The sequence below is a fragment of the Cryptosporidium muris genome, genomic scaffold (assembly GCF_000006515.1).
Source record: "Cryptosporidium muris RN66 scf_1106632373475 genomic scaffold, whole genome shotgun sequence".
Taxonomy (NCBI): domain Eukaryota; phylum Apicomplexa; class Conoidasida; order Eucoccidiorida; family Cryptosporidiidae; genus Cryptosporidium; species Cryptosporidium muris.
This window is the reverse complement of record NW_002196574.1, coordinates 12,338-36,901: the sequence shown is the minus strand read 5'-3', so window position 1 is coordinate 36,901 and position 24,564 is coordinate 12,338. Positions and strand designations below refer to the sequence as shown.

General features: G+C 21.7%; 11 protein-coding genes across 11 annotated transcripts, besides 69 other annotated features; 5 read left to right on the top strand and 6 right to left on the bottom strand.

Moving 5' to 3' along the window:
* Window positions 1-9: part of a sequence feature (AT_rich) that runs on past the window's edge.
* Window positions 10-12: 3 nt separating this feature from the next.
* On the top strand, window positions 13-4,284 carry CMU_012280 (uncharacterized protein; the record flags this gene model as incomplete). The annotated part of the gene is made up of 1 exon (XM_002140867.1): window positions 13-4,284. One exon carries the CDS (start codon window positions 13-15, stop codon window positions 4,282-4,284), a length of 4,272 nt encoding a protein of 1,423 aa, XP_002140903.1.
* Window positions 644-669: a sequence feature (AT_rich).
* Window positions 1,190-1,230: a sequence feature (AT_rich).
* Window positions 1,434-1,479: a sequence feature (AT_rich).
* Window positions 1,617-1,712: a sequence feature (AT_rich).
* Window positions 1,772-1,961: a sequence feature (AT_rich).
* Window positions 2,096-2,182: a sequence feature (AT_rich).
* Window positions 2,276-2,359: a sequence feature (AT_rich).
* Window positions 2,412-2,715: a sequence feature (AT_rich).
* Window positions 2,846-3,003: a sequence feature (AT_rich).
* Window positions 3,186-3,372: a sequence feature (AT_rich).
* Window positions 3,500-3,704: a sequence feature (AT_rich).
* Window positions 3,908-3,963: a sequence feature (AT_rich).
* Window positions 4,164-4,220: a sequence feature (AT_rich).
* Window positions 4,285-4,332: 48 nt separating the features above from the next.
* Window positions 4,333-4,463: a sequence feature (AT_rich).
* CMU_012270 (uncharacterized protein) lies at window positions 4,449-4,745 on the bottom strand (the record flags this gene model as incomplete). Its single annotated transcript, XM_002140866.1, has 1 exon — window positions 4,449-4,745. One exon carries the CDS (start codon window positions 4,743-4,745, stop codon window positions 4,449-4,451), a length of 297 nt encoding a protein of 98 aa, XP_002140902.1.
* Window positions 4,744-4,823: a sequence feature (AT_rich).
* An 82-nt stretch (window positions 4,824-4,905) lies between these two features.
* Window positions 4,906-4,940: a sequence feature (AT_rich).
* Window positions 4,939-5,637, top strand: CMU_012260 (uncharacterized protein; the record flags this gene model as incomplete). Its single annotated transcript, XM_002140865.1, has 1 exon — window positions 4,939-5,637. The coding sequence occupies one exon, from the start codon at window positions 4,939-4,941 to the stop codon at window positions 5,635-5,637; it is 699 nt and encodes a 232-aa protein (XP_002140901.1).
* Window positions 5,295-5,363: a sequence feature (AT_rich).
* Window positions 5,514-5,542: a sequence feature (AT_rich).
* A 6-nt stretch (window positions 5,638-5,643) lies between the features above and the next one.
* Window positions 5,644-5,719: a sequence feature (AT_rich).
* Window positions 5,720-5,808: 89 nt separating this feature from the next.
* Window positions 5,809-5,916: a sequence feature (AT_rich).
* Window positions 5,832-7,180, top strand: CMU_012250 (U4/U6 small nuclear ribonucleoprotein Prp31, putative; the record flags this gene model as incomplete). Its single annotated transcript, XM_002140864.1, has 2 exons — window positions 5,832-5,834; window positions 5,918-7,180. The coding sequence occupies 2 exons, from the start codon at window positions 5,832-5,834 to the stop codon at window positions 7,178-7,180; spliced, it is 1,266 nt and encodes a 421-aa protein (XP_002140900.1).
* Window positions 6,033-6,104: a sequence feature (AT_rich).
* Window positions 6,144-6,188: a sequence feature (AT_rich).
* Window positions 7,176-7,222: a sequence feature (AT_rich).
* A 309-nt stretch (window positions 7,223-7,531) lies between these two features.
* Window positions 7,532-11,658, top strand: CMU_012240 (SNF2 family N-terminal domain-containing protein; the record flags this gene model as incomplete). Its single annotated transcript, XM_002140863.1, has 2 exons — window positions 7,532-8,847; window positions 9,009-11,658. 2 exons carry the CDS (start codon window positions 7,532-7,534, stop codon window positions 11,656-11,658), a joined length of 3,966 nt encoding a protein of 1,321 aa, XP_002140899.1.
* Window positions 9,241-9,261: a sequence feature (AT_rich).
* Window positions 9,409-9,453: a microsatellite.
* Window positions 9,772-9,803: a microsatellite.
* Window positions 11,659-11,683: 25 nt separating the features above from the next.
* Window positions 11,684-11,764: a sequence feature (AT_rich).
* Window positions 11,765-11,942: 178 nt separating this feature from the next.
* Window positions 11,943-11,987: a sequence feature (AT_rich).
* A 36-nt stretch (window positions 11,988-12,023) lies between these two features.
* Window positions 12,024-12,074: a sequence feature (AT_rich).
* Window positions 12,075-12,292: 218 nt separating this feature from the next.
* On the bottom strand, window positions 12,293-14,338 carry CMU_012230 (uncharacterized protein; the record flags this gene model as incomplete). Its single annotated transcript, XM_002140862.1, has 1 exon — window positions 12,293-14,338. The coding sequence occupies one exon, from the start codon at window positions 14,336-14,338 to the stop codon at window positions 12,293-12,295; it is 2,046 nt and encodes a 681-aa protein (XP_002140898.1).
* Window positions 12,854-12,967: a microsatellite.
* Window positions 14,339-14,686: 348 nt separating the features above from the next.
* Window positions 14,687-14,728: a sequence feature (AT_rich).
* Window positions 14,729-14,754: 26 nt separating this feature from the next.
* Window positions 14,755-14,887: a sequence feature (AT_rich).
* A 204-nt stretch (window positions 14,888-15,091) lies between these two features.
* Window positions 15,092-15,115: a sequence feature (AT_rich).
* Window positions 15,116-15,153: 38 nt separating this feature from the next.
* Window positions 15,154-15,227: a sequence feature (AT_rich).
* Window positions 15,228-15,429: 202 nt separating this feature from the next.
* Window positions 15,430-15,505: a sequence feature (AT_rich).
* Window positions 15,506-15,519: 14 nt separating this feature from the next.
* Window positions 15,520-15,544: a microsatellite.
* Window positions 15,545-15,577: a sequence feature (AT_rich).
* CMU_012220 (uncharacterized protein) lies at window positions 15,561-17,174 on the bottom strand (the record flags this gene model as incomplete). Its single annotated transcript, XM_002140861.1, has 1 exon — window positions 15,561-17,174. The coding sequence occupies one exon, from the start codon at window positions 17,172-17,174 to the stop codon at window positions 15,561-15,563; it is 1,614 nt and encodes a 537-aa protein (XP_002140897.1).
* Window positions 15,596-15,624: a sequence feature (AT_rich).
* Window positions 16,386-16,443: a sequence feature (AT_rich).
* Window positions 16,599-16,701: a sequence feature (AT_rich).
* Window positions 17,007-17,027: a sequence feature (AT_rich).
* A 109-nt stretch (window positions 17,175-17,283) lies between the features above and the next one.
* Window positions 17,284-17,458: a microsatellite.
* A 12-nt stretch (window positions 17,459-17,470) lies between these two features.
* Window positions 17,471-17,538: a microsatellite.
* A 7-nt stretch (window positions 17,539-17,545) lies between these two features.
* Window positions 17,546-17,574: a sequence feature (AT_rich).
* A 69-nt stretch (window positions 17,575-17,643) lies between these two features.
* Window positions 17,644-17,884: a sequence feature (AT_rich).
* Window positions 17,821-19,680, bottom strand: CMU_012210 (uncharacterized protein; the record flags this gene model as incomplete). Its single annotated transcript, XM_002140860.1, has 1 exon — window positions 17,821-19,680. The coding sequence occupies one exon, from the start codon at window positions 19,678-19,680 to the stop codon at window positions 17,821-17,823; it is 1,860 nt and encodes a 619-aa protein (XP_002140896.1).
* Window positions 17,983-18,015: a sequence feature (AT_rich).
* Window positions 18,102-18,143: a sequence feature (AT_rich).
* Window positions 18,488-18,541: a sequence feature (AT_rich).
* Window positions 18,842-18,973: a sequence feature (A-rich).
* Window positions 19,120-19,199: a sequence feature (AT_rich).
* Window positions 19,341-19,406: a sequence feature (AT_rich).
* Window positions 19,498-19,539: a sequence feature (AT_rich).
* Window positions 19,681-19,688: 8 nt separating the features above from the next.
* Window positions 19,689-19,753: a sequence feature (AT_rich).
* Window positions 19,754-19,816: 63 nt separating this feature from the next.
* On the bottom strand, window positions 19,817-20,767 carry CMU_012200 (carrier protein, putative; the record flags this gene model as incomplete). The annotated part of the gene is made up of 2 exons (XM_002140859.1): window positions 19,817-20,073; window positions 20,140-20,767. The coding sequence occupies 2 exons, from the start codon at window positions 20,765-20,767 to the stop codon at window positions 19,817-19,819; spliced, it is 885 nt and encodes a 294-aa protein (XP_002140895.1).
* Window positions 20,075-20,134: a sequence feature (AT_rich).
* Window positions 20,299-20,333: a sequence feature (AT_rich).
* Window positions 20,548-20,606: a sequence feature (AT_rich).
* Window positions 20,687-20,716: a sequence feature (AT_rich).
* A 159-nt stretch (window positions 20,768-20,926) lies between the features above and the next one.
* Window positions 20,927-20,961: a sequence feature (AT_rich).
* A 22-nt stretch (window positions 20,962-20,983) lies between these two features.
* On the top strand, window positions 20,984-21,916 carry CMU_012190 (uncharacterized protein; the record flags this gene model as incomplete). The annotated part of the gene is made up of 3 exons (XM_002140858.1): window positions 20,984-21,055; window positions 21,128-21,280; window positions 21,353-21,916. 3 exons carry the CDS (start codon window positions 20,984-20,986, stop codon window positions 21,914-21,916), a joined length of 789 nt encoding a protein of 262 aa, XP_002140894.1.
* Window positions 21,292-21,425: a sequence feature (AT_rich).
* Window positions 21,523-21,554: a sequence feature (AT_rich).
* Window positions 21,891-21,964: a sequence feature (AT_rich).
* CMU_012180 (SacI domain-containing protein) lies at window positions 21,946-24,534 on the bottom strand (the record flags this gene model as incomplete). The annotated part of the gene is made up of 1 exon (XM_002140857.1): window positions 21,946-24,534. One exon carries the CDS (start codon window positions 24,532-24,534, stop codon window positions 21,946-21,948), a length of 2,589 nt encoding a protein of 862 aa, XP_002140893.1.
* Window positions 22,041-22,089: a sequence feature (AT_rich).
* Window positions 22,323-22,388: a sequence feature (AT_rich).
* Window positions 22,697-22,721: a sequence feature (AT_rich).
* Window positions 22,746-22,768: a sequence feature (AT_rich).
* Window positions 23,052-23,082: a sequence feature (AT_rich).
* Window positions 23,323-23,410: a sequence feature (AT_rich).
* Window positions 23,691-23,720: a sequence feature (AT_rich).
* Window positions 24,535-24,564: the final 30 nt, after the last annotated feature.

The window sequence follows — 24,564 nt, the reverse complement described above, 5'->3', positions numbered from 1 at the left end:
ATTATATTAGATATGACTTTTATGGAAGATATTGCTTTGTGTATAATTGAGGATTCTATAAACGAAGAAAATATTAACAAAATTGTAAAATTAATTAGTAATGGTACTAATTGTATGTTTGATTTAATAGAATCTTTAAGTGGACAACTAGCATCTACATTAGCAGAAGAAAGAAAAAAAGGAATTAATATACTTAGATTAGTATTTAAGGGACTCATACTTAAAGATACTTTATCTAATGACTGTATCAAATTATTAAGTTGTTTTGTAGTTAATTATTTATTAGATTGGGCTTGTATTGATGATGTTTTAGATATATTAACTTGTATTATTAAGACAAAAAGTGAAGTATTAAGATGTACTTATTTAAATATTCTAGAAGATGATAAATTGTTTGAAGAATATAGTTTTAACCCAATAGTATCAATAAATACAGGTATAAAAGGTAAAGTAATGAATGATGGCAATAGTATTAAACTTTGTACAAAAATTTGTACATTTCATAAATTTTCAAATCAATATGGAATTGATAATGTAGATAAACAAGAAGATTTATATAAAATGACACTCTTATTTTATATATTTACTCAGATAATTTATATTGTACCTACCAGACAATTAGTGTATACTTCTAGAATATCTGTTTTAAATATTTTAATAATATTTTTTGAAAATGAGGAATATATTACTAATATTAGACGTATGGGGCCTGCAGCAATTCCTGCAATAATACAACATATACAAGGTGAAAAAGATCCACGTGTACTAATTTTATCATTTCGTCTTATTAAGAATTTATTATTAAAATTTGAGGATATAATAAAGATATATGATAATATAGAAGTTGATAAAGATAAATCTGCATTATTAGATACTTGTTCTAAACATGATTATTATAAAGGTTTAATTCCAGAAATAGTATTTGATAATAAGAATTTAGAAGATTGTGAATATTTGGAAATGAATGAAATAGAAAATAATTCATCTAATATTTTATCTACTTTAATTTCTGATGTATTATTAAGTTATTTTCCTCTTAACTTTCATCCTCCAGCTAATGATATTCATAAGATATCTCCAAAAACTTTAAAAAAATTATTATTTGAAGCTATTACATCTACTAATTTATTACAAGATGCAATTATTAAAACAATTATAGAATTAATGGATACACAAAATTTAGTTGAAGATAATATTTATATTAATAAATTTGATGTAAATTTTATATATGAAGAATTTTGTTTTGACAATTATGAATTAGAAAATAAAAAAGATTCTAAATTATCACCAGTAATTTTGGGTATAGAAGATGAAGAAATTTTACAAGATATAAAAGATATTTTAACTTTATATGGAATAAATCTAATACCTAATATTATTACAAAGTATATTAATGAATTATTTCTTTTTATTCAACAATTATTAAAACGTACAATTATATGTAATAATAATATTTGTTCATTATTATTTTATATTATTGGTACTCTTTTTAAATATCAAAGTTTAGATAAGGATGGGGATTTTATATTAAGAAATGGGATTCATAAATATATCATATTAGATATGATTAATAAATTACAAAATTTAGATGATTCAACTGAATTGGATCCTTTTTCTTTAAATTTAATTAATTCATGTAATTTATATTATAATATGTTTATATTAATATGTATTGAAAATGAATTCTTAGATTATTTAATACAAAATATAATGAATGTTGGGAAATCTAGAATTATTACTTTAAGAATATTATCTAGTCTATTATATACTCATTTAATTAATATTTATCAATCAGATAATAATATATTATTGGAAATTAATAAAAATCCTATATTTTTAAAATTATGTGAATTTTGTAAATTATCATATCTAAATGAATCTGATGATTATATTCTTTTAATTTATTGTTTATGTAGTTTAATTATTGAATATAATAATAATACTAATACTAATAATATTATGTGGTTTTATGATGAATTGAAAAGAAAATGGGACAATATTAATCATTTATCAAAAGATAATCAAAGTTTTATTTATGCAATCACTTGTATTTTATTTATACAAAATGAGGATATTAGTAGAGATTTTTGGCTTGAATATATTAAAAATAAATCAATTCAATCTATTCAATCTAATTATAATTTAATAATTTTAAGATTTATAATTTATTCTTTTTATAAATCACAAAATCCCCCAATTTCTATTATAAAATCTGTAACTAATGATATTGAAGAAATAATTTTATGTGATATATCAGAATCTAATAATAATGAACAAATAAAATATTGTTTAATATTTTTAAAAATGATATGGAATATATTAAATATTTATAAATGTAAAAATATTATTTTAAATATATCTATCAATATTGATAATTGGCTTGAACATATCTTTTATCATATATTTCCTACTTTAATAAATAATAAATTAATTGAAAAATATCAATATGATATGAATAATTCTTATAAATATATAAAATCCATTAATTTAAATGATAATTTTGATTATAGAAAATATATTTGGATTATTGGTAATCTTATATCTTCATTAAAATTTATTAATTTATCTACTTCAGACTTAATTATTAAAATTATAGATTATATTAATCATTTTAAAAATATATTAAATGATAATGAATTATTCTTTATATATAGAATTTTTCTATTTATATTATTAAATGGTATTACAGATAATAATTATTTATTTAATTTATTAGATAAAAATATAGAAATTGACCATTCAATAGTAAATATTTTAGAATATTGCTACAATTGGTTAAATGATTTAGAAAATATAGGTAGTGAAATAAAAGATTTTAAATGTATATATAAAAGTGAATTGGAACATTTAATTATTAATCTAATTCAATTTTATTTTAAATATAATAGTAATGATATAAATAAGATACAAGTTATTTTTCAATATAAATGGAATAGTAAAATTATTGGTATATCTATTAGATTAATTGAATTAAATACATATATTAATAAACAAAATATTAAAGATGAGGATGAACAAAATTTACAATTTAAATATATACTAGATTATACAGATCAAGTATGTAAATTAGCTACATCAAATAATATAAATGAATTATATTTAATCTCATGTTTACTTTATATTATAGGTGGTAATTTACCTATAATTATAAAAAAAGATTTAACAAAAAGTTATCTTCAAATTGGAAATTATTATTTAAATTTTAATAATATAAATAATGAAGATTATATAAGAAAATTTCAAAATATATCTGATATCTTTATTTATTATAAAAATTTAGGAGATTGTATAATTGAAGATATTCAATTAAATTTCTATAATTTTATGGATAAATTAGATCATATATATGATAATATAAATAATTTAATTATACCAACTTCAAATAATAATGATAAAGATACAATAATGGATAAAATTGATATTTTGAATAATAAAGAAGTTGATATTGATTTAGAAAATATATGGCCTTTAAATATCAACCTAACAGATTTATGTTCACAAATAAATATAAATCAAACAATTATTAAATCATATTATATTAAAATATCAGATATTATTATTTCTAAAATAATACAAACAATATTATATAATGATTATAAAGTAAATTCATTAATATTAATACCTATAATGGCAATATTTAGTAATGTATCTATTTCATTAATTTTAAAATATAATAATGAAAATATTTTAAGATATATATTTATGTTATCATTACTTGAATGTTCTGGATTAAATACAAATAATCCAAATGAAAATTCTAAGTTAAAAATATTATTAATAGATTATACTTCTAAAAAATTCGAAAATGATTTAGATAATAATTTTGATAATGATGAAATTATTAAATTATTAGATTGGCAAGAAAATAAAAATTGTTTCTCTGATATTAAATTTGAAGAATCGTCAGATTATTTTATATATAATTTACAAACATTATCTATATTAATTCGTTTTATTTATTTTGTACATAAAAGGAATATTTCATTTAATTCTAATATAAATCAAGATTATTCAAATAATTTAGATTTTATTTGTAATGATCTCTTTATATATGGTTTATTAGCTTCTCATATTATTATTTATCATCCTTTACCATTAGTTAGATTATTTTCTTATTTATTAATTAAACAAATATTCAAATTTCCAGGTATATTCAGAATTGGAATTAAAAATAAAATTTTAAGTGCTTTATCTTATTTAATAAATAATGAAAAAAATAAGTTTCTTAGAAACTCTGCCTCAATATTACATTGTCAATTAATAATTATGGAGGATTCTTTATAGTAAATTTATATTTAAAAGTTATTACCCTAGGAAAAGGAAAAAAGAATCTATTTAATTTAAAAATAGTATTTATAATATTTATAATACAAAATATATAAGCTAGTAAAAGTCAATAAATCTAAAAAAGAAAAAAAATATAATCTATTAATTTCTTTTTACAAAATTTATAAGTTTTTTTTCCCTTGTCTTTGAGCCAATTTACTCTTCTTTATATAATCTCTTGTTAAAATACCTCTTAGATCTTTCCACTTTTTATCAATATCATCATTTCTTATATATTTATAAAATATTGGGATTTTATAAAATCCAGAAGGTTTAACCATAGAAAGAAAAAGATCCTCATCAAAATTTACTAAAACTTTCTCTTCCTTATTTTCTTCTTTGTTACATTTTGAAAAAAAAGATTCTGCCCATTTATTTGGATCTACTTTTTTCTTAACTTTATTATTCTCATTTTCCATTATAATTTATAATGATTATTTTTCTAAGAAGATTTCTATATTATTTAAAAAATTAATAATTTATTTACTATAAATAAACAAATAGCGGTTATTAAATAGGTACCTAAATTAGGTCTAAGATTTTTTTTAGTTAACAAGAAATAAATTAGAAAAAATGGTCAAAAAATAAATTTATAATTTTTATTCTTATAAAATGAATGAAAATCTCAAAGATAAAATTTTAACTTGCATCCATACATTAAATCAAGAAATTTTATTTCTGGATCGTATTATATATAAGTTTAAAAATCAGCATGGTAGATTGGATTATTTTTGTGGATTATTATATACAAAGAAAAATGTTAAATATTTTCAAGATGCATTAAATATTACATTTAATGATTATATCTTAATAGATCCTAATTCATTCTATGCAAATATTCTAGATCTAAAAAGAATTAGTAGACGAATTATCTGGCAAATAGGAGTAACTGGACAATATATTTCTAGGATTTTATCACATGGATTTTTCCTTCCATTTACATTATTAATATTATCTTGTATAAGTAGATTATTTTGTTTATTTCAAAATTTTAATTATAATTTCAATATAATTTCTAATATTTTATCTTTAAATAAGAAGTCTAATACTATACTTAAATCTAACAATATAGAATTTAAATCATTACAATATAATTCTGTTATTATAAATGAAGAAGATGAAGGCCAAGTTATAGATAATTTAAGTCTAGAAGATGGTATTTTTAATCCAATTGTATCAGATTCTTCTAATTTATATCAAAATTATATTATAATTTCTAATACTACTTCATATATTAAAGATAAAACTCACTTTTCAGGTAAAACATGGTATTTACATAAGAAATTACGTTCTAGATATAATAAAATTTAATGCCTCATTATTTATGTATTTATATATTTTATTTATAATTATTTGGGATTTTTTAATATTTCAATATATAAAATATTTATTACCCTTTACCTTTTACCCTTTAATATTATTAAGGCGGAAAAATATTTAGACCTATTTTATTAATACTAAATAGATTTCTTAAGGTATTTCTTAATAATATCTTTAAATAATATATGGTAAGTATTAAGAATTAAAAGAATATAATCTTAAATATCTATTTATGAATTATGGATTATAATATATATATAATTTAATTTAGGCTACTTTAAGTGATTTATTTCTACAAGATTTAGCTGATCTTAAACAAGAATATTCTAATACTAATAATATAGAAATACAAAAAAGTCAAGAAGATAAGGATAAGGATGAACTAGAAAAAAATTTAAGTAAAGTTTTTAATACTATTAATAATGGTATAAATATAAAAGATGAAAATAATTATTATAGAGTTATAGAGGATATAATACATACACTTGGGAATATTGATAAAATAATTGAAATATTACATAAAAATGTTATTAATTTATATAGGCCTAAATTTGGAGAGTTATCAAGTATAATTATAAATCCAATTCAATATTTAGAAGTAGTAAAGAGATGTATCCATGTATCAGATATTACACAAGTTCAATTTAATGATATTTTACCAAATTCTATAGCTATGACAATTTCTATTGCTGCTAGTACAAATACAAATGCTAATATTTCAAATGATACCTGCATAAATATTGAAAATTTAATAGATGATGCATTTTCTTTATTTAAAAAGAAAAATGAACTTTTGAAATTTGTTGAATTAGAAATGGATAAAATTGCACCTAATCTATCTTCATTAGTAAATCCTAATTTAGCTGCAATGCTTATTTGTAGTACAAATGGATTAAGAAATTTGGCTGAAATGCCATCCCAAAATATAATGTTACTTGGAAGTGATAGAAAAAGTCGTAAATATGGATTATATACAACAGGAGTATTAAGAATTGAATTACAACAAAGTTATCTTTCAAAATGTGATATAGTATTAGGAGTGCCTGAATTATTTAAAAAAAAAGCTCTTAGATTATTATCTTCTAAATGTAGTTTATGTGCAAGATTAGATTTAGCTAAAAGTAATAAAGATGGTAAATATGGAAAGAATTGGCGTGATTATATAATAAAGATATTAAATAAATCTCAAGAATCACCACCACCTCCTTTAAAAAAACCTTTACCTATTCCTGAAGAATTACCAAAATCTCGTAGAGGTGGTAGAAGGATTAGAAAGATTAAGGAAAAGTCTAAGATGTCAAAATATTCTAAGGATATGAATAGAATGATTTTTGGTGAACCAGAAGAGGAATATATGGTAGAAGGAGAATCTGTTGGTTTAGGTGTATTATCAAGTGAAAATATTGGGAAAATGAGAAGTATCCTCCCTATTAAGAATAAATCTAAGTATAATAATGATACTCAATTAAATAATAATGTTAACGGTACATCTACTTCAATATCTTTTACTCCATATCAAGGTATGCAACTTTAATTTAAAATTTAGTAATAGTAAATTATTTAAGAAAAAAAAAATGTATTAGATATTTTGTAAATAGGAGTGGGAAGGAGTTGTCTATAACTTCTATAATACTAGATCTATATAATTTGAATTTATTTTAAAGTATAAATTTCTTTATCTTTATCTTTAATATCTATTGCCAATAATAAATCTATTTAAGTTATTTTAGTACCGGAGTTTTTTTTTTTTTTCTAGCGCGTATGGGGAGAAAATGACGTAATTAAAATCCTACAATAAAGGATGGATTAAATTGGCAATTTAGGTGGTATAGTCAGAAAATGACAGGTATATAAGAAAAAGGGAATTTTAATACCTTATAGTTAAATGTTAAATTCTGACTTGGAAAATAATATAAAGCCAAAGGCTATAGTTTTATTAAAGGATGCTTTTTGGGATCCAGTTATAAAAGAATGGATATCTTCTTATTCATTTGAAGAACTACCTTCAGAACAACTTGAAAGAATATTGGCAAAATTATTTATAATTATGGTCTCACCTAGTAATATATCAAGATGTGTTGTATGTGGGAAAAATATAATGAAGGGAACATATCGTATTGGAGCTCCAGAATATGACCGTAGAGGTAGATATGGGATAATAAATAGATGGTATCACAAAGATAAATGTAGCCAAAGGATATTAAAAAGTGCTATAATGGGATTAAATTTAAACAATGATTCTATGGAAGATGTATTAAATGAAAAATTTGATGAGATAATATATGGTTGGATGGATTTACCAGAGGAAATTAAGAAGTCAATAATTACTTTATCTATATCTGAAGATATAGATGAAAAGCATGAAATAATAGATAGTAACGATTTAGTACGTCGAGAAATAGTTGAAATTAGGGAATCGCCTGTAAATATGATTTTTGAGCTTCTAAAATTTCAAAAGGAAGGTCTTGCATGGATGTGTAAACAAGAGATGCCTAATTCACTAGCTAATGGCGGAATATTAGCTGATGAAATGGGAATGGGTAAAACAATTCAAATGATTGCATTAATGTTAGAACATACATGGCCCCCAATAGCTAATAAATCAAATTTAGATATTAAATTGGAAGATAAAGAAATATATGGAGATGTTATTAAAGAAAAAAATCAGTATAATTGTGAAATAATAGGTCAAAATTTAGTTATAGTACCAGTAGCAGCAGTACTACAATGGAGACAAGAAATTGAAAGATTTTCAAAGCCAGGCGCATTAAAAGTTCATATTTATCATGGAAATAAAAGATCATCAACATCATCAGCATATGGTAATATTAATTTGGATGAGGCAAATGTTGTAATTACAACATATCCTACTCTTGAAGCAGAATATCGTCGTATTTCTTCTTCATTTAAAATAAAGTGTCCTTATTGTAATAGAGATTATTTAAAACGAACTTTAAAATTACACTTGAAATATTTTTGTGGTCCAAATTCAATTAGAACTGAAAAACAAGCATTAACTAAAAGAAAGAATGAAGGTTTAGAAAAAGCAATGAGAACATTGAAGATTGGTATTGATCCAAATATAGATAAAACTAAACAAATGGAAACAATTGCATCGAATTTACCAACAATTAGTAATGTATATAGGGAGATTTTAGCAAAAGCTAATTTGCTTGATGAAGTTTCAAGTGGTATTCCATGGTTTCAGAAAAGAAATAAGATAAAAATTTCAAAAAAGATATAAAATCAGAATTAGGAAAATATGATTTAAAAGAAACAAATAAGGAATTAGTAGATAATCTAGTAAAAGTAAATGATGTATCTGATGAAATAGATAATCTATCTGAGATTATAACTGAAAGTTCTAATATCAAGAAGAAAATTAAGAAACGTGTTAGGAAATATAGAGATTTTGATATTAATAATGATAATAAATTCAAAACGACTAAAAAAAATAAAAAGTGTGAAGATATGATTGATAATAAACTTGAAGTTATAAAATCACAACAATTTGAAGATAGTATTATTAAAGAATTTCTAACTTGGGGTAATATTAAGTTACCACTTAAATTGAATACAGTTAAGAATATTCAGAATTTTTTAAATAATATAAAAGGAAAGACTTTAGAGCTTTCAAAACAATATGGAATAGAGGAGTCTATATTACAGAGTTTAGTAAAATTATTGGAATTATCTACAAGAACCAAAAAAGCAGATTTAATTTCTTTTATAGAAGATATATTAAATAAAATCTTAGATTCAAATAATAATAATAATAATAATAATAATAATAATAATAATAATAATGAATCAAATATTATTAAGAGGAGAAGCCCAAGATTAGCAAAGTTAACAGAAAAAAATAAAACTTTTATAGAATATAAAGAATTAGATTCAGATAATACATTTGATGACTCTGGATCTGATTTTAATGAATTAAGTTCATATTCTACTGATTCTGATTATACTATTCTTGATAAAAAAAGTTCAGATAATTACAATAGCTATAAATCAAGAAAAGTTAAAGATAGAAATTCATCTAAAATAAAATTAAGAAGTGTGAGTAGTAATGACTATAGTTCAAGTTGTGATGAAAATATAGATATTCAGGAAATATTGAATGGAGATGATAGTGATAGTGATAATGATGATGATGAAGTTTCTATTTTGGCATCATTAAGACATAATTCTCCAATATTTCGAAAAGTATGGGGGAGAATTATTTTAGATGAAGCCCATAGAATAAAAGCAAGGACTACATCTACTGCAAAGGCGATATTTGCATTACAAAGTTTTGGAACAAAATGGTGTTTAACTGGTACACCTTTACAAAATCGTGTTGGTGAATTGTATTCTTTAGTCAGATTTATTGGATATAGTCCATATGCATATTATTTTTGTCAAAAAAGAAATTGTAATTGTAGAGAATTAAATTATGTAGTGCATATGAAATTTTGCCCAAATTGTAATCATGCTCGTTCAAGCCATTATTCTTATTTTAATAAGATGATTATAAATCCTATTAAACGTTATGGATTTTCTGGAGAAGGAAGGAAGGCATTAAAACGTTTAAAGGATGAAATTTTAGATGTTGTACTCTTAAGAAGGACTAAAGTTCAGAGACAAGAAGATATTAAATTACCACCACTAAATGTTAGAATTCGTTATGATAATTTATCACTTCCAGAGAAAGATTTTTATATATCATTATATCAACGTTCTAAAATTCAGTTTGATACATATGTACAAGAAGGTACAATTCTACATAATTATGCTCATGTGTTTGATTTAATTAGTAGATTAAGACAAGCTGCTGATCATCCATACCTTATTGTATATGGGCAACTTAGACCACCAGAAACTGAAGAAATTAATAAGGATAATATGAAAGAAGATTTTAATTTAGATAGTCAAAATTGCGTTATTAATAGTAATAATTTAGATATTTCGAAAAATAAAAAGTCTATAAATTTAATTCCATCAAAGAGTCGTGCTGCAAATGATGAGGATTTATGCTACATATGTATGGATAATGTTTTAAATTCAGATAGGGTCATTGGTAAATGTCATCATAGTTTTCATCGTGAATGTCTTATTGATTATATGAATCAAGCTCCACAAGTTGAAACTCCAAAAGAATTAGAAGATGGTACTGAGGCTATGGGTGTTTTAGGATGCCCATGTTGTTATGCACCTTTAACAGTTGACTTAAGGATTCATAATAATAAAAAGACATTTGAATTAGGTCAATATTATGATAATAATGATTCTTTAAAAGATGATGAACAAGAAGAAGAGATAGAAAGACAACTTGAACGTCGCCAATTAGCTAAAGAAATGGGTATCTTAAAAGATGAAAATAATATGGGATTAAATGAAACTGAAAAACAAAAATTTGATGACAATTTATTAAAAAATGACTCATACATTTTTGAACATGTTCGTAATAAAAATATTATACGACAAATAAAATCAGAAGGCTTTGAAAGCTCTACAAAAATAAATGCTCTATTAGATGAGATAAACCAAATGATATTAAGTGATCCCGATGCAAAAGGAATAATCTTCTCACAATTTACAAATATGCTTGATTTAGTTATGTATAAATTGAAAAAATCCAATATTGATTGTGCACTTTTAGCAGGTTCTATGACAATGATACAAAGAAATAGTATATTGTATTCATTTAATAAATTTCCAGACTTAAAACTTCTTTTAATTAGTTTAAAGGCTGGTGGTGAGGGTCTAAATTTACAAGTAGCAAATTATGTATTTCTATTGGATCCTTGGTGGAACCCAGCAGTTGAATTACAAGCATTTCAAAGAGCTCATCGTATTGGTCAGACAAAGCCTGTTACTGCAATTCGCTTTATAATTAAAGATACTATTGAAGAAAGAATGATTCAACTTCAAGAAAAGAAACAGCTGGTATTTGATGGAACAGTAGGTGCATCTAATCAGGCTTTACAAAAGCTTAATACTGAAGATCTTAAATTTCTTTTCCAGAATTAAAATTTTGAATTGATAGTTAGTCAAGTTTATTATTTTAACTTTAACTTTAAATAGATATATCTTATAATATGATATTATTAAGTTATTTAAGTTACAATATTAAATAGAATCATTTCCAATGTACCAGAATAGGTTAATAAATGTACAATACAATTTTGGAATATTTAAAAAATTAAAGATTTATTCAATTTGAACTGAGCAAAATAATAACTAAATATAGTTAAATTTACTTCCATATATTCATATATAAATTATATTGCTTATTTATATATTCCCGTATATTCATATTTTAATGATTTTTTTTTTTTTTCAAAAAAAAAAAATTTAATCCATAAATCATTTGTTAAGTTTGATTTCAAATCTACATTATTATTTCTATATTATTAGCATTAAAATTGATAAATTTAAAATATTTTGATATGTATTCTGTATTATTTGATAAATTTCAATATTTTAGTTGGATATTTTTGCTTAATAGACCTTTATATTTCTATAAATCTAGTAATTAATTTATTGGATATAACTTCATTATATTTAATGAATAATTAATTTCCATCAAAAAAATATATTAGATTAATGGTCATGATTATTTCTTTGTAACTAATTCTTTGGGTCAAAATTACTATGTTCTTAACTAATTTATCCATCTATCATTATTTGATTGTTGCTTAGTTCTTAAAGTTTCCTTAAACTTAAGTTGAAGGTTCATTGGTTTGACACCTATATTATTTTTCGAATTTCCATTACACTCTCCACCTAAAATAAGGAATTCATCATATTCTTGATAAATCTTAAGTAAAAGTTTTTCAACTAGTTTTCTAGCATTCATATATTGCTCATAATTTGTTGATGAAATACAAAGATGTAATGGTTCATCAGCTTCTTGTTTATTATATCCTTCAAGATATCCAGATCCTCTTCCCCTTAATCTGAGTTTAGATTGAGTTAATTTAAATATTCGTTTCATATTTACACCTCTTGTTCCAATGATTCTTCTAGCTATTTGAAATTGATTATCAGGTGGTATCTGGATCTCATATCTAGCTGTATATTTCTTTATTACTGAAGATGGTACATTTTCTAGAGTATTATTACAAGATGAAGAAGTTATACAATTAAGTGAAACATTATTTGATTTGAATTTTGAGTTGTTAGAAGAGATAGATCTTGTTAAATTATTATCAGAACCAATAGCATTATTATTATTATTGTTATTATTATTACTGTTATTATTATTCATATTATTATTATTATTATTATTATTATTATTATTATTATTATTATTATTATTATTATTATCATTATTATTTGAATCTTCTTTTGGATCAATTAATAAAATAGATACATTTTTATTCTGAGATGATGAAGAGGGGGATATTGGAGTTGATGAAGTAGTGTTTGAAGTTGCATTTTCATTTGTAATGCCTGAATTTATACAAATATTTCCACATATAGAATTTCCATCAGATAACCTATTTAATAACATCCAAGAATTCCATATATTAGATTCATTATTATTATTACAATTAGAATTCTCATAATTTGACCAAGCAGAAGAAGCAGCACTAATACTACTTGGAGTATTTGAAGTTGTTCCACTCATAGATGAATGAATATTTTGAGTTATATCACAACCCCAAGGAGTATTTCCAATATTATGTGATCTATCTAGACCACCTATTAATATATTTGACACTTGATGAATAAATACATGAAGAAAATCTCCATTTGATGACAATGGTAAATTTTGTAATACATTTAAGGCTCTATATAGTGAATTACATGAATCATATGTTGCATAACCAATATCATCTGTAACTTGTGTCCCTATTATTGTGCCAAAAGGTGAACATAAATTTATAACATCATGAGTATTTAATTGATAACATGAAACTATACTTTTATTTGTTATATCATTCCTTGTCATTACACGTAATCCTAAAGTATAAAATTGATTATTTAGTTGATTTTGTTGACTACCTATTTGACTTTGTTGATTACCTAGTTGACTTTGATTACTAAGTTGGCTATTATTAAAATTTATTAATGATTGATTTGATATTGAGTTTATTCCATGTTCAATTTTATGTGAATTACTTATATCATCCTCTTCTAAACATGATTTACTTAAGACATGACTCAATGAATCAAGTATATTATCATCATCATCCGCTGTAAATTCATTATTATTCTTGTTAAAAATACAATATTGAATTAGATTCAAATCATTAGAGTTTGAATCTATTAGTGATCCTTGCTGATCCATTAAAGTCCAACATGTAGATGACTGAGTTGTCAACAAAGATCCAATTGATCCTCCTAGATTAGATTCACAAGTTGAATCATTTAATATTTTGTTCTCAGAATCTAATTCTGATAAAGGAAACATAAATTTAGAAGCATCATGAAACATATTAATTTGATCAATATCTAATGTATTATTTCCTGTAAGATTAATATCAAACCCATTCATTGCTATTGTATTACTCATATTATCAATATTAGTTGAGCTTGTATCCATTAAAGATATTGAAGTTCCATTATTGCTATCATTAATAGATGAATCTTTTGATATTATCCAAAGAGAATCCAATACTTCTGCTTGTTTAGATTGTTCCAAAAGAATGGGATGCAAAATATCTGAGTATGAAGTGTAGCAGTCAGTGCTTTCTTTTGCCATGATAACATATACAAGTATTACGATATTATTAATGCTTAATTATGAAACCAACCCTCTGTACCTATAATTTTTGCATCCTATCGCTACTTAGTTTTCTTCAGATGCTCTTATATTGTTATACACTAATTATATCTCGAGAGGTAATACATGCTAAACCGCAAAACTCGTAAAATTCAAATTTGCATTGTAGTCTTGCCCCCTCCCGCATCAATTTCATGATATTTTCTTTGGGATATTTTAATTCCAGATTAATAATTTAAATAAAGCCTTAATCTCATAATATTTTAATATTCTTAAATCTTTCCATTTATTAATTATTATTATGCAGGTATTATTAACTAATATCTCTTTTTTTATATAATTATAATTTAAAAATACAAATAATTATTACATCCTAATGGAGGTTTCTTACCGCCTTTTTTTTTTTTTTTTCTAAAATATTTCGTTTTTATCTTTTTAAAGATGAAATCTTTAAATATTTTCTTAAAAAATGTAATAAATAAAGATATATCACTATATATTGCTTATTTTTTTTTTTTGATAATTATTGGATTTTTTTTTGGTCTACCGTAAGTTTAATATTTTGAAATATCACATTTTTATAGGTTCTTAACTATTATATACAAATTCTTACTATCTATATTAATATTATAGTGGAATAATAATTCTATTAATTATTGGAATTTTTTTAAATACATCAGCTAACAGTACAATAAATATAAGTCCATATTCTATATTAAATCCTGGTAAGCCAAATATATTATATAATATTAATAACCTAGTTTATTAATAAAAACTTTCTATACTTGATTGACTTTTTATAATTTCTATTTTTTATAAAAATATATTAAAATAAAAAAAAATTAATTTGAATATTAACTTATATATAGGATTCCAAAGAATGATGGGGGATCTAAATATTGAACAAATTGAAAGACAATTACTCAATCATCAAAATGATGAAATTAATAATTTTGAATCTGATATCTTATATAGTGATGATGAATTATATGCATTCTCTAGATATTCTAATAAGAAATGTCCATTATGTAATTCAGGTAGGAAATACAAAAAATGTTGTGGATCTATACAAAAAATAAATAAAAAGTATTAGCATTAATAGTATGTAATATATATATAATCTTAAATTAAGAATTTAATTATTTAGAAGATTTAATTAATTTTTTTTTTTTTTTTTTTTTTTTTATAAAAATATTTAATATTATTTATTAATTAATTCTTGGAAAGATTCTAAAGTATTAAATAATTCATTATTATTATTTATAGTTTTACATTCTTGTTGTAAATATAATAATTCAATAAGATCATTTTCAGAAGTAAAAGCTGATTCATTAAAACTCCATATATGTAAACTATTTAATATATCTGTACTTGCAACAGTCCAAGTAGTATTATTAGGGCTATATAACCAATGACAATCTGTAACAATACCAGAATGACCAGAATGAATTCCTAAAAGTTCAGATGGACTATATTGTTTCTCATTTTTATTAGCAAGTGTTCCAATACCTCCTATAATATGTCTAAGTGTAGATGAAATTTTATCAGATAATTTATTATTTATTCTATTATTATCTAATTGTTCCCAAATTGGTAAATTACTTTGTTTAGTTATATCCCAAATACAAATTTTTCTATCAAGACTAGCAGATAATAATAAACCATTCCCATCAGGATGCCATTCTACTCTATGAACAATATCATCATGAAATGTTAAAGTATTTAATATTCCTTGATTTATTGAGCTACAATTTTTATTATTAGATATATGTCTTAAATCGACTGTATAAATATTTTTATCATAAGATCCAATTGCAATAAGATGTGAAATACTAGGATTAACTGATAAGGACATACATGGAAGATCTGAAATTTTCCATTTATTACATACCTGAGAATATTTCGAAATATATGTTTCAGAATTATCTAAATTTGAAATTCTTGTATCATATAATGTTAAATAACCATTATGATTGACAGATAAAAATAATGTTGGTGCAAGAATTGGATTTAACCATTGTATATCATTAATACTATATTGATTTAAATTATTATTACATGAAATAATAGAATTATTATTATTTGCAATATCATAAATAAATATAGAAGAATCTTCATTACCAGATAATAACCATGAAGAATTTGTTACACCCCATTGTAATCCATAACCAGTATAAGAATGATCAGAAAATATAATATCTGGAATTAAAGATGTATGATTATGATTATGATCATCATCATTAATTTTATTAGATAATTTATTAGTAATTATATTTTCACTTTTTTTATTTTCTATAGTTTTAGATTTAATTAAATCAATATAACATTTATATATATATATAGAACCATTCATAAGTTTTGTAGCTATACATATGTATTCATTATCAAAAGTTCCATTAAATTTATTAACTTTCGATTGAATTCTAATTGCTTCTTTTGGTACTGATATTTCATATATTGGTATTATATCAGGATTTGAATATTTTATTTCATTTGTTTTAGTATTATTATTTTGTAATAAATCAATATCTGGATGAGGTAATTCAACAGATGATATATGAATACTTTCTGTTTTTCCTTCATTATTTGCTCCTGCTGAATATGTTCCATATATAATAGGATATATAATTGATGTATTAGAAGATTCTATATTATTATTATTATTATTGTAAGATTCATCTATACTAAATGTAATTTCAGGTATATCAATTGTTAATGTTGGCCATTTTAACGGTGTTATCATTAAGAAATCATATAAAAATGGAATACACTTTCTCCATAACCATTGTTCTTTAATTATTGGTTGATTATTCATATTTCATATTTCAAATTGTCTATTTCCTTTTTTTTTTTTTTATAGTTCAGTTTAGTTTTATTTGATATTATAGAATAATATATGCGGTTTATATTAGAATTTAAATAGTTATAATATTAGATATAAAATAATAGATGGTTAAATATAAAGCTCTTATTTTGTATAATGTAATTAGTATGAATATTATTAATTATCTTAAAAATAATATTTAGAATCATGTGATATAATATTATTAATAGAATTTTCAGATAATCTAGTAATACAATAAATTTATTTATAATATAGATTATTCTACTTAAGAAGAAAAAAAAAGATAATAAGAATATTAATTATAATAATTATAAAATTTTTATTATTATAATAAAGAAAACTTATTTTTATTCTTAATATAATAAATATTCGATACCGTATTATGACATCTATTTAATTTAGATACCTGATATCAGTAGTAATTAATACTAGTTAAAACAAATTATAAGATAAATATAAATATTATGAATGTAAGATATATATTTAACTTATAATAATGATTTTATTATCTTATTTTCAATATTAAAGAAATATGACCAAGTATATATCTAAATCTGAATTAGTTTTCTTATTATATATAAATCATAAATTATAATTAAAATTAATAAGTTAATCTTCAAATTTTTAATATCAAAAGTAATTTATCAGTTAACATAATACTATTATATAAAATTTTTAAACCAGAATGTAATTGTCTTAAATATTCAACTTCTAATTGATTCAATTGTTTAGATCTAGTTTCTAATTTAGTAATTTTAAAATTTTGAGAATTACAACGTAAAAATAAATTTAACATTATTTTTAATATTTTGCATATTACTTCATTAATTGTAGATTGTATACTTGTACTATATGCAAGACCATGTTTATTTATTGTAGATTGAGATATTGTTAAAGAAATATTATTAGATAATTTATTTGTATTTGTATTATTATTATCTTCACCAAAATTATTTATTGTAATAGTATCTGAATGATGAACCCTAATAAATTTCTCATTACTTAAAGAATATAATAATGATCTTGTAATATTATTAGGTAATAAACATTTTTCAGCAAGAACATTATCATCCCAATATATTCTTCCTTTAATATTTCCTGTTAATAAAGCTATATTATTATTTTCATATTTAGAATTTAATTCCATCACTGTGTTTATATTAGATATTATAGTTTCGTTTATATTTGGTACTTGTTTATTATCATCCTTTAATATATGTGGATTACACATCATACTCCAAATCCTTGCACCAAATCTTCCTAAACGAAAAGTTATAAATTCCAATATTATTTTATATTTAATAATCATCTTTATTTTATGAATATTTAATTTATATGTAGCTCCCATAGAATTAAAATTATATTGAATAAATTCATCTGTATGTTTAACTAATATATCTAAAACACGTATAATTGTAGATTTTATTTTATCCTTACAATCAAATTCATCTTTTATATTATTATGATGTTCTAACCATTCAAATATACTAGATAATAATTCATCTATAGTCCATATATTTTCATTTCTTAATAATTTAATATATTTCCTTTCAGACATTACACGAATAATAATAGCAGCAATATTATTATTATAACGGCTCTTAATAGTTTCTTCCATAATTTCACTATATATAGAATTATTTATACCTTCAATATTAATTGTTATTATTTTGTTTAATAATGGTTTTATTTTCGAATCACTATCTTCATCTTTTTTAATTTCTGTATTATCTATATTTTCTATATTATTTTGAATATTATCTTTTATTAAATTAAAATTAGAAATATTATGATCATAAGAATCACTATCTCCAAGTAATAAATCACCATATGATAATGAATTATTAGATATATTAATAGTTGAATATGATTGATTAATTACAACATTATATACTTCATTATTCAAAATCACCTCTTTATTTTTATTATTATCAGAATTATTTATTATCTTAATAAAATCATAATTAATTAAATTAAATAAATGTTTATATATATCTTCTATAATTTCTGACAATTCTTCTATTAGGATATTACTTGATATTTTCCCATATTTCATTATTTCACTTAAAATAAGACTTTCTTCATTTCCAAGAATTTTTTTAATATGCATTAAATATAGAGGATATCTAATACGAGATAATATAATATCTAAATTAATTTTATATAATATGACTTTATTATTATCAATATTTATATTATTTTCTATATCCTCCTGTAACAATGATTTTTCCTCATTTTCTATAATATCTATACATCCATAATGTATCAATAATATTATAGCATTACGAATAAGTAAAAAATTATTTTTTGAAATATAATTGAAATTTTTTTTATAGGTCTCATTACGTAATGTTAAATAATATAATTGATGTATAGGTAAGGGGCCACTTAGAAGTAAAATCTTAGATATTATAGCAACTAATTCACCAAAATGATATTTCACTATTTCATATATTAATTCTACATCATATCTCATAATTGAGGTATATATAATAAAATATTAAATATTATAATAATTAAATATTACATTTTATTTTTCTTTTAAATTACTAATAGGCGGTCTATTCAGGCGCCTCCTGTGTGTTATGTGTGTTTAGGAGTGTAATAAGACTTTAAATTTCTAAACCTTTTATATTTTGATATTTTTGTAGGAATTGAATTAAAATAATAGTAATAGAAGTCATTTGAGCATGGAAAATCATTCTATATAATGCTCCACTAAAAATACTTTGAAAACCATTTTTCTCAATTATTTTATAAATTTCTTCTTTCATATTTTTATAACCATATAATGGTATATCTTTATTATCTATTTGTAATCTAACTTTAATTAAATCAAGTGGAGCTGTAATACCAGAAGCACCAAGACCTAATAAAAATGATAATTATTTAAGATAAATTGTGATTTACATATATATATTATTAATTAACTTACCAGATAAAGTACTAATAATACCCACTTTATATATATTTTCATCATTAACATACTTTTTAAGTATACCATAAAATAAAAAATAAAGTGCAGAAAATGATCCAAATGATATTATAGTTGTAAAATATCCCTTATATAAATTAGACATTATATTTATAGGTCTATATTTACTATTTATATTATTTGTTATAATATTTGATTGTAAGGTAATATTTTTTATTTGTAAACGTTCTCTAATTACATCAATAGGAACCCATAAGATACTACTAAAAACTTCAGCTAAAAATCCTGAGCAGAAATTTGTAATATTATGATTAGTATATGTATGTAATTTATTTTTAAAATATTCATAAGAACAAAAATACAATGCAGTAGCAGGGATTCCACCAAGTAAACTTATAGTCAATCCACTATATAAATTTTTATATTGTTTATTATGATTATATCCCAATTTATATTTATATAAATTTGATTGTTTTCGTGTTTTTAATGTATCTAATGGATGAGAAATGAGTCTTCCTATAAATCCGGCTATTAGACTATTTACTAGTAAATTTTTAAATTTTTTATTATAATTATAGTTCCCACGTAAGCATGTATCATCATTTTCAATTAGATTATTATCATCCATTAATAAAAATTAAATGGAATGATAAAAAAAAAAAAGGTTTAATCTAATAGATACAATAGAGTTTATATTTCCCGCAAAATATATTATTACTATTTTTTTTTTGGCGCCAATTTATATCTATTAAGAAAACTAACCTAAATTATAAAAAGAAAAAGTAGCTAATTATTATACTTTTTAATATATATATAATATAAGATATCTAGTAAAAGAAAAAAAATGAGGGATTTAAGTGAAATTAATTTTATAAGATTTTTTATTCCAATTAAAGACTCTCCTATATTTTTAGAGGTATTTTAATAAAGTTATTAACTTAAATTACTATAGATCCTAATATTATTTGGACACCTTAATTCTTTTTAGATATTGGGTAAATTAAAAAAATCTCAAGGTACATATAAAGACATTAATAAAAAAATTCCTATATCAAGGGTTTTGTTCCTTTTTTATATACCTAAATATATAAAACATAATGATTTAAACGTCTTGTTTAGTAAATATGGAAAAATTGAAAAGGTAAGTTTTAGATTTTAATATATATCTTAAATAAATTTATACTAATTCTTTCTTTTTTTTAATTGTTTAAAGATTGTAATAAATGAAGTAATGAAACAAAGTAATAAAGATATATATAATACATTATCATATATAATATATAATTGTGATAAATCTATAGAAAATATTGAAAATGATTTAATAACAAACAAATTTGGAAATATATTATATCTAGATTATAGTGATCTTTTATCATTTTCTGGAAATAATAAAAATAATATAAAGAAAAAAATAACCAATATTATTAAGTTAAGAAGTAACCCAATTATTCTTGAAAAAAGTGTGAATACCTATATGACGAAATATGATTTAGAAAAACAAATAGAAGAAGAAAATATAAAAAATAATTCAATGGTATCTGATGCTGATGGATTTATAAAAGTTACTGGTAAAGTAACAAAAGGAATAGATGGAACAATTGTACATTCATTCAAACCAGATATATCTAATGTTGGTGTATTTGGGAATTTAAAAGTAATTAATAAGAGAAGATACAATAAAGAAGAAAAGAATAAAACTGTAGATAATTTTTATAAATTTCAAATTAAAGAAAAAAAGAGGCGTGAAATTGATAATTTGAAAATATATATTGAATAATTAATAATATAAAAAAAAATATTTTTATTTTATTTATTATCTATATTTGATTCATTATCTGAATATTCCCAACCATCAATATATGTTTCATCTAAAATAGGTCTAGTTGCAATACTAGAAGCTCTAATTTTAACAAAATAAAAAAATCCTAATAATATAATAGATAAAATAATGAAAAAACCAGATAATGGATATAATATACATTTATTTGATGGTAATAGAGAATTTAATATTTCTAACCAATTAGATTGAATATATATTTTGAGGTTTTCTTGTTCAAATAAATAGCTTATAATATGAATTATTTTTAAAATATGACCAATAGTAAAAAAGCATGAAATATTCCCACCAAGATGACAAATAATATTTATGGAATTCTTAACATAAGGTAAAAAAGAAAGTATACTTAAAATAATAATATATTGTATAATAGTCATTAATATAGGAAAATTAAGAATTTTTAATTTATTTAGTTGAAGTTTATTATATAAAGGTGTTTTTACTAATAAATTACTATTTGGATGACTGCATATACTAGTAAATACATAAAGTGAATCTTGAATATAACCATCTATAAAACTATTAATTATAAATCTTCTAATAGAATAAGTTGTATCTTGAAATATTCCAAATTTTGTACGTTTTCCAAATCTTGTAAAATCAGTTTTTTGAGCTGGAGTTCCACTATATAATTTACTTAAAGCATCAGCATTATTACTCCATATATTTCTAAAGGATTGTTCATTAGATGGAATTCCAGGAATTGATTCAAAAGGGGACTTTATTAAATTAATATTAATATTATCTCCAACATTTGAATAAAATAGAGATTTTATTAATTTTAATAAAATTCGTCTTCCAATTACAGATTGAACAACATTAGTCCTATCTAAACAATCTATACAATTAGTCCTACAAATTCCATTTTGAACAGAATTAATAGTAACTTTTAATTGATTATTTTGATTATGACCTTGTATTATTGAGAATATAGGTTCATCTTTTAATTTATCACCTTCAATTAAAATTGATGTACACCAAATATCATCTAAACCTAATTTTATGAGCTTTTCTATTAAATATTGAAGATTTTCCCACTTCATATTTGCACATTCCTTATGAAAATCAAACCAACAAAATTTTATATTAAAATTAGATTTATTTATCTCTAATAATTCACTGGAATTCTTACTTTTTTGGGTAAGATTTTTACTTTCATTTTCACTTTCTTGTATAGAACCTTCACTTTTTATATTAGAATTTTCATATTCATTATTAATATTTTCTAAATATTCTTCAAATTCATTTCCTAAAATTAGCTCATGACGTTTATGATCTATTAAGTTAGTTACTATTATTATACCAGTTTTAGATTCTGAAGAACTTTTCTGAGAATTATTTTCAACTTTTATATTATTATATAATCCACAATTATTAATAGTTTTTAAATCTAAACAATATTTATTACATAAATCTTTAAAATGATTTTTAATTGCAATTCTATGTTTATTAGAATCTTTATGAAGATTTACTGGAGGAGTTTTACATAAATTTGGAAGTTGTTGCCATAATAAAGGAATTGAACCTCTATATTGTATATAACTATAAATTTTAATTGAATTAGATCTTCTAATAATTATTAATTGTTCTGTTTCTACTGAATTTGAAACATTACCTTTTAAATTAGCTCCTCTACTAAGATATCTAACTCCATGACGTCTAAAATCTTTTCTTGAAATCAAAACAAGTTCTATACTTTCTATTTCTTTTTGTGAATATTTTAATTTTGAATTATTATTATTATCATTTCTTTCTTTAATAATCTCCTCAAATATTTCTTCATTCACAATATTATTCTTAATATCTAAGTTAAAATCTAGTTTCGAATATTCTACAAATCCATAGATAATTGGACAAGCCCATTTAGAAGTATTTTGACCACCTTCAATTATTGGTAATAATAAATTATAATTCCATGTAAATCTATCATCTGGTAAATCATTGAAACTACCTTGTATTATAGAAGATCTCATATTACGAGATATATCCCAGGAAGAATTTGTACTAAAATAAAATCCTCCTTTATTAAAAATAGATTGAATCATTGATTCTGCAGTAGAAATAGATGATAATTGTGGATTACTCACACATAAATTTAATATACCTTTATTTAAATATTCAATATTGTTCCCTTCTAATGATATAAATTTTACTTCTTTTATCATATATATTTTTTCTCCAAAATTTATTTCTGTTATAAATTCAGCATCTGTAACAAATAAACATTTAGTAATATTCCAATCACATCTCCATATACCAATTAAACAAAATGCATCCATTTTAAAATGATCTAATACTTCTAAAGTTCCACTTGGAGGATTACAACTTGTACATCCCATTAAACCTACATATAAGGTATTTGATACATTATTATATGGTTCTGTTAATATTTCTTTAGTATTATTAAAAGATGAAGTCATATTAGAATAAATCTGAGAATTTGACCAAGTTGATAGATTACAAAATTCTGAATTATCTATGACTTTTTGGATTCTTATCCATTTTCCGATATGATTTTTAACAATATCGACTGTTAATGCTGGGTTTAAGGAATTCATTTTATATTTTTCATTCAGTTATATAGAGCT